Source organism: Pangasianodon hypophthalmus, chromosome 17 (genome assembly GCF_027358585.1).
Source record: "Pangasianodon hypophthalmus isolate fPanHyp1 chromosome 17, fPanHyp1.pri, whole genome shotgun sequence".
Classification (NCBI taxonomy): Eukaryota; Metazoa; Chordata; class Actinopteri; order Siluriformes; family Pangasiidae; genus Pangasianodon; species Pangasianodon hypophthalmus.
This window is the reverse complement of record NC_069726.1, coordinates 11937340-11949663: the sequence shown is the minus strand read 5'-3', so window position 1 is coordinate 11949663 and position 12324 is coordinate 11937340. Positions and strand designations below refer to the sequence as shown.

The 12324-nt window shown below is 38.9% G+C and overlaps 1 protein-coding gene across 1 annotated transcript in view; it reads right to left on the bottom strand.

Annotated features, from left to right (window-relative positions):
* The window catches only part of LOC113543498 (uncharacterized), a 37699-nt gene extending 27149 nt beyond the window's left edge, over nucleotides 1-10550 (bottom strand). The window contains exons 1-3 of the mRNA XM_026941735.3: nucleotides 10138-10550; nucleotides 7602-7698; nucleotides 2185-2543 (exon numbers count right to left, since the gene is read on the bottom strand). Of these exons, the coding sequence (XP_026797536.3) occupies nucleotides 2185-2543; nucleotides 7602-7698; nucleotides 10138-10256 (575 nt within the window). The 5' untranslated portion in view covers nucleotides 10257-10550. The remainder of the gene's footprint in view (nucleotides 1-2184; nucleotides 2544-7601; nucleotides 7699-10137) is intronic.
* Nucleotides 10551-12324: the final 1774 nt, after the last annotated feature.

The window sequence follows — 12324 nt, the reverse complement described above, 5'->3', positions numbered from 1 at the left end:
TTCCCCAAAGAAAAAAACAGTTAGTAAGTTACACTAAAGCGACCCTGACAAGAATAAGGCGTTTACTGAAAATGAACGAATCTACATGCACACACGCTCATGAGCAATTTGCCAATACAGCAGTCGTCCAAACGTTCCCATGTTAATGAATGTGGCCTTTGTTTATCCTTCAAACTCCGTATCTGACCGTCCGCGTGACAGTAAAAATGCCTACTCCTTTGACTTTTTTGTCATTCTCGATGCAATCTTCTAATTCAGACCAAAACGAGGATAAATCATCTGACTATCACCATTAAATCATTCATTAATAAATAAATGCTTTAGCTGTTAAGCAAGACAAAAGTTAAAACTCTATCATTCCTGAATCATTTTTCCTCTTACAGTATAATACTGGACTCTTTCAGTCTCTCACTCCTGTTTGGTTTGTTTACGTTCTGATGCTCTCTCACTCACTCTCTCCTGAATGGCTCCATTATACTGCCCCCCCACCGAAAGTACTGGAACGGCAAGGCCAATTCTTCTGTATTTGCTGTACACTAAAGACATTTGGGTTTGAGATCAAAAGCTGAATATGAGACGATAGATCAGAATTTCAGCTTTTATTTGCTGATATTTACATCTAAACGTGTTAAACAACTTAAAACACGGCACCGTTGGTGGGACTGTATCTGAGCTGGAGTATGACGTATGAGAACAAATTCCCTGCCAGGTCTGGGCTGACACCGCTAATACATTACTGCCAAGGAGATACTATAATAGGAGTGTCAGAGTGACTCACAACATCTCAGAATCATTATATTATAAAGTAGCTTTCTTTTTTTCCCCTCCCAGACTCAACAGTCATGTTTAATCCTGTAGCACTGGAGCTTCAAGTAACTTCACTAAAATTTCTTTAAGTAACTTGACAAGAAATTTTAGTTGTTCATTATTTATTTACGTGGTTACCCAAATTATAGCCAGCCAACTTACCCCATTGTTAAGGGGTAACTCAGGGTTATTTTAATGTCCGAATTAACGCTAGCTGGCTAATGGTGTGTTTTTTCTGTTTGGCTTTATTCAGCTGAGCTCAGTGTACTTGACTTGCTGCACCTGATCAGTTTCGATATGTATATTTTTTCTCCAGTATATTGTTTTCTCTGCTCTGTATATATCTCAGAGTGATGAGAGACCAGAGCTCTATTCTGTTTATAGCTGCTACTGTGCAGAGTACGTATGGTAGCAGCATCAGCCATTGCTTGTCCAACTAAACAATACCAATATTGGCACAGCCACAACTTTTTTCTATGTCTCACCTTACCAGTTCTGTGTTTCTGTGCAATTTTGCTTTGTTTATTTTTGCAAATACTGTCTGCAAACCTATCTAACTAGCTACCATTCTCAGACACGCTCCGTGGCTATCTTCTTTTCTCCTTCTCTCTAAACTTGCACTGCAGTGCAGTGCCTTTTTCTAGATAACTGCTAAGATGACCAGGGGGTGACATATCATAAACTCATTAGCTAGCCCACCGGACAAGTTAAATGCCCAACTAGGCTACATACTTAAAAAATAAAATAAAATAAAATACGTAACAATGAATTAGATAGCTAGTTACAGAAACCAACACGTATAAGAATTTCCACAAAAGGAATGTCTCCGCCATTGAAATCTTGTCTGAGGTAGCACACAGAGTTTGCACCCACAACAGAAAGTCACAGAAAGTCGCTTAAAATATTTTATCAGAGAAACAGACTAATAGCCCAGACATGTAATCTTCTTGTCCCTAGTACTTGGGCTAGTGATTTGACCACCGCAGATACCCGTCGAGACTCCCACTCTCTTAGCTAACCTAATACTAAAACTTTCTCTGTGATATTTGCAACAATGGAGTAATCACTGTGATGGGCAGAGTGCTCATCACCACTAATGTTCTGAAAAGTTCTTCCTTAACTTGCTTGCAATACCACAATCCTATTAGAGAGGTCTCCATCCCCCACCCCCGGTTTATGTACTGCTGGTTTAACTACTTAATTACAAACTTCATTATCTATAAGTTAGATATCTTATCAAGCCTGCAAGCAAGATCGAGAAAACTGTTCAGAAACCTTAAGGTTACAATGCTTAGGGGAAACTTCATCACTCTCTTCCTCTCTCTCCATCAGTCACACACATTACAGACTTCCAGGCATGTATAAGGTCATACTCACTGTGTATCTTGTACGTCTTGCTCAGGTTGAATTGTGGCTTTAACCTCTGGACCTGCAGTACGGTGAGACACCTCCTGAGGCTTCAGTGGCTGTGTGTGCTCTTCTGTTTCCACACTTGTCTCTGCATCTTTCTTTACAGTATGCTGTGTGTCCTCCTCGCCAGCCTGAGCTCGATTGAAAAGAAACAGGCTGCCCAAGCGCCTGAAGAAGCCGTCTACAGGGGGCAGAGGAGAGCAGGGCTCAGAGACAGGGGGGGTGATGGTAGGAGGGTCGCTCTCCGCATCCCCCTGAACACTGCCCTCGTGATCATACACACCGTCTCCCTCCAGTGCCCTGTCCTGCTCCGAGTGCTCCAGTGCCTTAATGTAGACAGAGAAATAGAGAGAGAAAGAAAGAGAGGGAAATGCAGCCGTATTAGATTTCCTGGTTACAGCTTTCAGCCGGTAGTGTGAATAGCGGTGATCGCTGAAAGTACCTCATTGGCTCTCTCTGGCTGCACTGTTCCAGCCTCCACTGCTTCTATAATGCTAATGGAACTGAGACAGCAGCATGTTCTCCCTCCCCCCCTCCCCTCCTTCCCCTCACCCCACCAGTCCTGCCCACTGCAATGTTAACTCTTTCTCTGCCATACAGCTGAGAAGATATTACAATGAGATTGGCATAATTACTAATACGTTGGCAACATTTTAGAAACATTTTTAAAACTATTTTAATAATCTAGGGTTCAATAAGAACAATCATCATTGGTGTCACTGGTTTATGCTGCATATAGCTGTTAAATGAAGACCAGTAGTTTTTATTAGACTACTGAGGTCTGATTTATGACCATTTCCTCTACTTTACACCCTAATGAACAAAATCACATGACCTGGTTGAGCGAGTAGAAATATGGGCCCAATCATTTCAGGTACCACAGACTAAATATGGGTTCACATACAGTGGATATAAAAAGTCCACACACCCCTGTTGAAATTGCAGGTAAATGTAAATGTGATGTAAATAATGAAACCAAGATAAATCATGTCAGAGCTTTTCCACCTTTCTTGTGATATAGCAACCAATAATATTCAAGTGAAAAAAAGAAAAAAAGGAAACATTTACAATAACCTTGCACACCACTTTCAGTAGGATTTAGAGCTGGGTGCTGACTGGGCCATTCCAAAACGCTGATCTTCTTCTTCTGAAGCCATTCCTTTGCTGACTTGAATTTGTGCTTTGGGTTGTTATTGTGCTGGAAGGTAACAGACAGTCTAACAGACACTTGCAGGTTTTATGCTGCAATAGATTGGTATTTGAAGCTTTACATGATTCCCTCCATTTTGACTAGAGCCCAAGTCCCAGCTGAAGAGACGCAGGCCTATAGCCTGATGCTGCCACCACCATGCTTCACTGTGGATATGGTGTACTTTGGGTGATGAGCTGTCTTGTTTCTGTGCCAAACATATCTTTTAGAATTATGCCCAAAAAGTTCTACCTTGGTCTCCTCAGACCCTAACACATTCCAGATGTTCCTGCAACTCCTTTAACGTTACCCTAGTTCTCTTGGCAGCCACCCTGTTCATCTTGTCCTTTTGTCAATTTTGTAGGGACATCCTGTTCACTGTGGTCCCCCATTTTCCTTCCCTGTTAAGGAAGGCTTTCACAGTCTTCCATGGTACATCTAATGTTTTGGAAATATTTTTGTACCCCTGTACATTCTTTATAGTTCTTTGTGGATTGTAGCTTCAGCAGTCAGATGAAATCAAGAAGATGTCAAGAAAATTCTGAGCATGCCCATTAGAAAAAGGTGTGCACACTTTTTTTTCCTGAAACACTTCTATTTGTTTCCACTTGAAGTTTGTTGGTTGATATATCACTTTAAAGGTGGAAAAAGCTCTGATATGATTTATCTTGGTTTCATTTTTTAACAGCACAAAAACTTAATTTTTTAAATGCAATTTTAACAGGGGTGTGTAGATTTATAATCACTGTATATAAAACAATTCAGAGTAAAGATCTAACTTGGATTCAGCACTATGCCACTGCAAAAAAGAGAAAAATGTTTATTATTTATGTTTATTGTTTTTATATGGTGACACTATATCTACATGCCAGGAGAAAGCAAAAGTATTGCATAGCCTGCTTCATTTCATGCTAGTACATGTCTCCAGAGAATTCCAACAAGGCGTGAAACACTTTCCAATCCGATGAGATTTGAAGCTTAGCATATTTTGAGCACCTCAGGCAGCTGTTACCCTGTAAGCACACAGAAGAGATCTACAGTAGAGGCCCTAGTTCCTATTCAAACCAGTCAGTAAAAATTTGAGACAGCAGTATGAGGTCATGTACGGAAGCCCCTTACATAAGGAACAAAAATAGGTGTATTGTTTCAATCCTTATACAGCTGATATTTGCTCATGATCACATCTACAACTTATCCACATAACACCTGAACAGCAAGCCCAACTTCAAGTGCAAGCTGTGTCACTCCCCCATTTTGTCTCTCTCTTGTTTCCGCAGTGAGAGTGGCAGGAAGCTTGTCAGGAAGCTGAAGAGGAAGGAGAGTGTGTTTCAGAGTGGCCATAGCTCTGATGGGCATGTTCACAGGCTGTTTGTACTGCTGACGCAACACCCTTAGAAGAAAAGCAGACACAGGCTTAACTTCGGCTGATGCTGGCCCACTTACCGAGCTGTCTGTACAGAGAGGAACAGTGTTTAAAATAACTCCAAAATCCAAGTACAAGACCTCAATATCCCTGCCAGCTGTGATGACACAGTGGTTACAGCTCTGAGCTGATCGTAACATTGTGAGCTCAAATCCCAATTTTGTCAGAGAACCACTGCTGAGCTTTTAAGCAAAGCCATTAGCCACCAGCTGCTCAGGATTATATCCTATCTCTATTGAAAGTTGCTTTGGATAAGAGTGTAAAATCATCACCAAATTGAAAAACCAAAGTCAAAATGGGCAAGAAAGGGAACAGGATTTATTGCAGGCCATAGTTTATTATTTACTACTAACTGTTAATGTTTATTTGTAGTGTATAACTGAAGAGCTGAAGTGCAAGAAAAGGCCTGTGTGGCTGCTAGTGATCAGGACTAAACAGCGATCTGTGAAATCTAATATATGAGTGATGAAATAAAACACAGCTTTTTTGCAGGTTAAGAGGTGTGTGAATTCTATCAAGGCTTACAGAGTGCTCCTTATACAGCTTGTCTACAGTGAATAGACTCAAGCCATTAACTTTCTTCCATCTCCATCACTACCTAACCACATTCGTAAACACAAATACTGCAAAAATATTGCAGAGATATTAACTTACTTCAAAAATGAATGCTTGACAAGAGTCAGAGTGTTAGAACTCAAAATACAAAGCTCAAAATATTATTTGTGTAATTATGGAAGTGCAGATAGTAGCCATGGATGCAAACGCTTACACAAGAGTTACTTTATTGTTACAAATTAACTGTCTAACCCCAGGAAACACACTGCATTCAAAAAGAATGCATGCAAAGCTTTTATGCAGCCCCAGAGCTGTATTTTATGTAATCGTTCTCATACAAATTTAAAACACAAAGATTTAAAACAATATAAAAATAGATCTGCAAAACAGATTAAAACCTCAAACAAATTAAGCCCCCGTTATTTGTTTCTTGTAAGCTTCTTCTAGAGCAGAAGAAGAATAAGAAAAAGATCTTTGCATTCTTTAAAATTTCCCTTCACTGGACCTAAGGAGCTAAAAATCTGTTTCATCATGACAACTCCCCTGTGTACAAAGTGAGGTCCATGAAGACGTGGTTTGAAAAGGACAGAGTGGAAGAACTTGAACGGTCTGCACAAAGGCCTGACCTCAACCCCACTGAACACCTTTGCCATAAACTGGAACACCGACTACATGCCAGGCCTCTTCACCTGACATCAGTGCCTGACCTTTCTAATGCACTTGTCACTGACTGGACAAATCCCTACAGCCATGCTCCAAAATCTAGTGGAAATAAAGTGGAGGTTATTATAACAGTAAAGGGGGACTAACTCTGGAATGGGATGTTCAGAAAGCACATATAATTGCGTGGTTGTTAGGCGTCCACATACTTATGGCCATATAATATAATATACTATAATATAATATACTATAATATACTATAATATAATATAATATAATATAATACCAGAGATAGTAGCATATGGAGCATGAAGTTTGTGAATGGGAACCTAACTGCCTCAAAGCATTGTCTAACTTGAAAAAAAAAAAACAATACCAAAATATATGGAGTTAATTTTGTGCCAAAAGTTTCAAAGAAAATAATAAAATCCATAAGCAAAATATTAATTATCTAAATGTAAAAAATTGCTTGCAAATGCAAGTATTGAGAATTAAATCAAAATTAATTTTTCAGAAAGATTACTTCTGATTTACACTCACTTTGCTTGAATTTTTTTTCTGTTTGTGGATTTTTCTGATGCAGTATTTTTTGCTTCTGTAATCCTTCTTTTACTTCTGCAATCTTTTTTTTTGCTTCTGACTTTTGGCACTTTTTTTTTTTTAACTGGAGGTGGGTCTTAAAAGAAGGCGTTCATTTTAAATCGACTGATTTTGAAGTGGGAGGTGGAATGACATGGTGGAACAAACAGAGCAGAGTACTGTTTTAAAAAGCACATCTTTCTTTATCATACAAGTGTCTTCATTCCATCCAGTTGAACAGCAAAATTAACCCTATATAAACGGCCCATAAGACACTACTTTTTAACATTTTCAGACTATCCAGAATTCACAGCAGAGCCGTAGCATAGCAATCCGAAGGGCAGTTACTGTAAACATGCACTCTGGTTTCTAAAAATTATATAATAATTTTATATTTTATTTGTGTCAATATTATCAATATTTTGTTACAGAAAAATGCTTGCATGCCATGTAATGTATTGCTTTCTTTACTAACAGACCACTTTTCAGACAAAAACATTACTGTGACAAAGTGTTCAGAAGAACTGTGGCAGATTCTCCAAGATTCTCAGGAAAACTTACCAGTCAACCTCCTTATAAAACTGCACAAATTGTACCAGAGACTACTAATTCTTTTGTCACAACAAATATTGGCTTTGTTATAGTTTATAGTTATAGTTTATAGTATTACATATTACTTTGCACTAATATATACTAAGACATATTAATACAGAAACATTTAAGTATTTTTGAAGGCATCTTTGCTTTACAGCATTTCTTGCATGTGCTTAAGACTTTTGTACAGTACTGCATATATTTCCAGTTACTTTTCACAGTGAAATATGATGTTATTATATCATGGTCAATATCATACATTATATCCTGATCTTATTATATCACCATGTTGATATGGTCATATTGCCCCACCCAAATGGGAACAAATTTGGAAGAAGAAAAGATGATGATGATGATGATTAAAGATGTACTGTTTTACTTTACCTGTGCTAGTGATGACGTATTCAGGTGATGCTCAGATGTGAGCGGCGAGTCTGCCTCATTGGACTGGCTGGTAGTGCTGTCATCCTCAAGCTCCTCCCTGCAAGGCCAAAGGAAGGGAAGAAGTACAGCAGTCAGAAAGTCATAAAAACACTACCCTGTCCTTACAGCAGAACGACAGCGTTCTGAATATAGGGTAGCTTACAAGGGTAATGGGAAAATTTTTATATCAGCTCTATGTTCATTGTGAACAAAACAATTTCAATCCATTATTTAGCCCTAACTGCTACCAGAGCACCTTGGTCCAAAGGTCAATGAATGATTTTGTGACTGTGCCATCAGACTTAAGCCCATTGTTTCAGACGCTTGGTTAAAGAGAGGGGCAGGGCTATAATTTAATTTAATTTAACCTCCAAAATTATTTCTACCTTGTACTTAAGTGAGGGTGTGGACATTGAGTCTTAATGGATCGTGTTCATATCCTCAATCACAGAGCCTCCAAGAAACTGCGCCCAAAAGGCTGGTAGCCATCATGGCGGTAACCCTGGGACATGCTGGTGCACACACCCAGGCTGCAGGGGTGGATGAGTTTCAGTCAGAGATGTTGAAGGCACTGGACAAGATTGGTGTAGTGTGGTTTACACACACACACACACACTTTTTTTAAGGCGGACCAGAGGGCCTCCTCAGCCTCACAGGTGAACTACAGGAGTACAGGATATCTGGATCACTACTGTGCAATCTGGTCTTTGTATGAGTGCAATGAGAGTTGGCCTTAAGTCAAAACTGTTTAGTGTGTGTGTCAGACATCAAGGGTGTGACGTCAAGGATGAGCTTTATCAGACACGTCCTGCTGAACAGAGATCCCAGGGCTGACCCAGGACCCGCTGGAGGGATTATATCTCATAGTTGATCACGGAACGGCTGGGCATCCCCCCAGAGGAGTTAGAATCTGTGACTGGGGATAGAGAAGTCTGAACTTCTGTACTGACCTTCTCACCCTGTTGCCACTGCAACCCCCCACCAGGAGAAGCAGAAGGAAAACAAACAAATAAACAAACAAACAAACGAATGAATGAATGAATGAATGAATAAATAAATGAGTGAGTGAATGAATTGTAACAAGAAAACTCCTATTAGTATAAGTGTTAGGTAAAACTACACACTTACACAGTCACTGTGGGGAAACAAACTTTAATACATAGAACAGGTTATACAGATTTGAACAATGAAAATTAAAGTATAATGCAAAATAGCTAAGAGGTTCATGGGAACAAAAATTACATGCACTTTCATGTTAAGTAAGAAACAATGACTTGTGTGCCTTTGATAATTACCACAACACAGACTTAGTGCAGCAGTTGCTCTAAGAGGAACTGAAGGTCTTTTTGAAAAGACAGAGTTCCCCCTTGCTTTCCTGTAGATCCCACACAGTATGAAGGAACAACGTTTGATATACACCATTTATGGGTCTTGTATTTAGACAACTAATTTTGAGTTGCTGCCACTCACATGATTTTTCTTAGCACAGAAATAAAATCTGACCTCTGTCGTAATCCTAAACAATGTACCTTTTGTCACTATGCAACACTCCATATAGCCCCAGCTAACTTTAGGCGGTGTATTTAATTACTGCAGGTTATGATAAATAAACTGAAAAATCAGCTTATGCATGTGTCAGTTATCACTTATGCAAAAATCATTTATGCATATGTGTGTGTGTTTATGTAGCTGCGTTCTCTTTTTCCTGTTAATTGATGACCTGTGCTGCTTGTCGTAGTCTTCGTTACTTTATTGCCTGCAATTTTAACAACTATATGGTTCATGTTTTAACTGTAGCATAAGTGTAGCTAGTGCTGCATTTTTAAACCTTCAACTGTTACACTTGTTTCCAGTCAGTTGCTAAAAGACGTGTCTAGAGGAACTTTCATTACTGCTGACTCCTTTAACACCTACACGCTTGAACTGGATCCTAACACCTGGAAATCAATTTAGATCAAATAGTCTAAGAGATGAATTAGTGTCATGTAAAACTCTGAGATGTGAGTGAGTGCAGCTCTGAATTGTTCACTAGGTGTCAGGTTCCTGATGATCTCCTGATGATCTCCTGATGATCAGGAAGACCTAGGAGTGAGTGTGTAAGGATGCAGCACAGGCAATGACAATGCTAACTGACCCACCCTTCAAAGGAGAGGCACAATATTGTGTTACTCAGCAAACAGAGCACTTTCTCCATCTCATGTACCTGCTGTAGCACCATAACACTTCTTACTCACAGCTTCGTCACGTGTCTGGACATGTGAGCATTCTTAGTTTATTCATGTTTGGTGTGTTGACACAGTAAAGCACTTGATATGAGTAAAATGATGCGCTAACTGAACGACTTGTAGCTACATGCAGAACAAACAGTTCAGTAAACACACACACACACACACACACACACACAGACACCTTGTAGTGCTGTCACACACAAACAAACCATTACTACAGTTATTTAATTAGCTGAAATGCGAGCCTGGAGGAAGTTAAACGAGCTCACCGGTTTGCACACTCCGCCTCTGGTTTGTCCTGCTCTAACGATTTATTTCTCGAGAACAGTCTCAAAAAGTTCCTCGGGAAGTCTTCATGCCACGACCGCTGCCTTTTCAAACCGGCCATTTCTAGTCGAAGAAACCAACGACACGTAAATATGATAAGTATAAAAACAAAAAGAAAAAATTTAAAACTTCCGTTACATGTTTAACGCGCTAAAACGCAGCCTGCGGACGTCTACACGAGCTAGACTGGCTTCTGTATCGGCGTGGCGTGCGTCCAAACCGAGGCTGCGTCCTGAAGAGCATACTAGCCTACTACATGTCGAAGCAGTACGGTACCTATCGCTATACCTAATGTCTAGACGTACTATGTAGTAAGGTAGTACGCTGTTCAGGACGTAGCCTCAGACTTTTAGAGGAAGTGAGGGAGGAGTCAGCTGCAAAGTACTGTAACTCCACAGAACATTAGGAGGAGGGTCAATTTATTTAAGCTATCATAGCACTAAACAACTACTTTAGGTTTAATTTAGGTTTAACCTATTGATATTTGTTTATTTTTTATTATTATTATTATTTTTTTTTTTTGTGGACTGAACCCTGATAGTAGCTCAAGCTGAGCTAGTTTATGGATTTAAATACCCTCTATAAAATACACATTATAGAACACACTGAAGCTAAAGGAAAAGAATAATAATTTAAAAAAATCTTCTTTGATATTTGTGTGAAAAAATAGCATTTCAAAATGAAATAATAGTATATAATAGTATCTGCATGAAAATTGCAAACAAAAGTTTGCTATGAAGTTTGTTATGAAGTCTGATCAGTTAAGCTCAACACAACACATATGTAAACAGGGTACCCAACTATTTAAAAAAAATAATAATAATAAAAAATAAAAAACTTGTATCCTCACATTACCCAAATCTCCTTCCTGCAACCCAAATAACCATGGTCTCCTGACAGAATCTACAGAGAAAAACAGCCCACTTTTCCTTCAACAACCTCTCATTTGAACACAACAGTCAGCAGGACAGACAGCACATATATTCTCCTGGTGTTATTATTATATAAAGAGGCAACAGAATTGGCTGAGAGAGTGCTTCTGTCTCCTGTAATGCAATTGGAGGCCATTTAGAGGTGAAGAACATTTTGCAGGTTATTTAAGGACTATCTCTCCAGCAGCTTCCAACCTCATTCTCATACCTGAGACAGATCAGTTGTCAGCTGCTAAGGTATAAAACATCTCCTCTGCAGTTTGTGGGTCAGACACATCATCTCTGATGCACTGGCTCCCTCTGCTGCTTACTGCTGAAACACTGCCATGGTTATTTATAAGACCCTCAGTACAGACCATTGCACTGTTATGGCATGATTACAGTATGGTATGATTGAATGTTTCTGATAAATATATCTCAAATAGTTAATGAATGTCATTAATGTTATATCATTATAGATTAAATAAAGAAATGGGCAGCATGGTGGTACAGAAGGTAGTGTCCCAGGTACAATCACTGTATCCACGTTGGTTAGTTCTCTGGTTTCCTCCCACCTCATTAAAAAAACATGATAGACTGATGACTCTGAATTGCCCCTATGTGTGAATGTGTGTGTGTGCATGGTGCCCTGAGATTGTCATCCAGTGTGTATTCCCAGTCTTGCACCCAGTGCTTCTAGGATAGGCTCGGGATTCACCTCAACCCTGATCAGAATAAATCATTTACTGAAGATGCATGAATGAATTTAAAAAATAATTAATTAAAATAAATTAATTATTTTTTTAAAAAACATTTCTAGGTGCAGCTTGTTGTCTAAAGTCTAAAATATGCTTCCAGGTTTAAACTGGCAATGTACTTTTTAAGATATTAACACAACTAGTAAAAATCATTTTTCCACATTGTTTTGATGAAGTCTGTAGTTTAGTTTAGAGTAGTTTTAAGCACACAATTAATATATGCACTAGCTACAGTATGCATGACCATCACACACACACACAATTAATATATGCACTAGCTATAGTATACATGACCATTACACATACACACACACACACACACACACACATATATACTCTATATATATATATATATATATATAGAGAGAGAGAGAGAGAGAGAGAGAGAGAGAAAGAGGGTAATATAAAAAGTCAGTGATGTAAAAAAAAAAGAAACCAAGATAAATTATGAAAACCATAT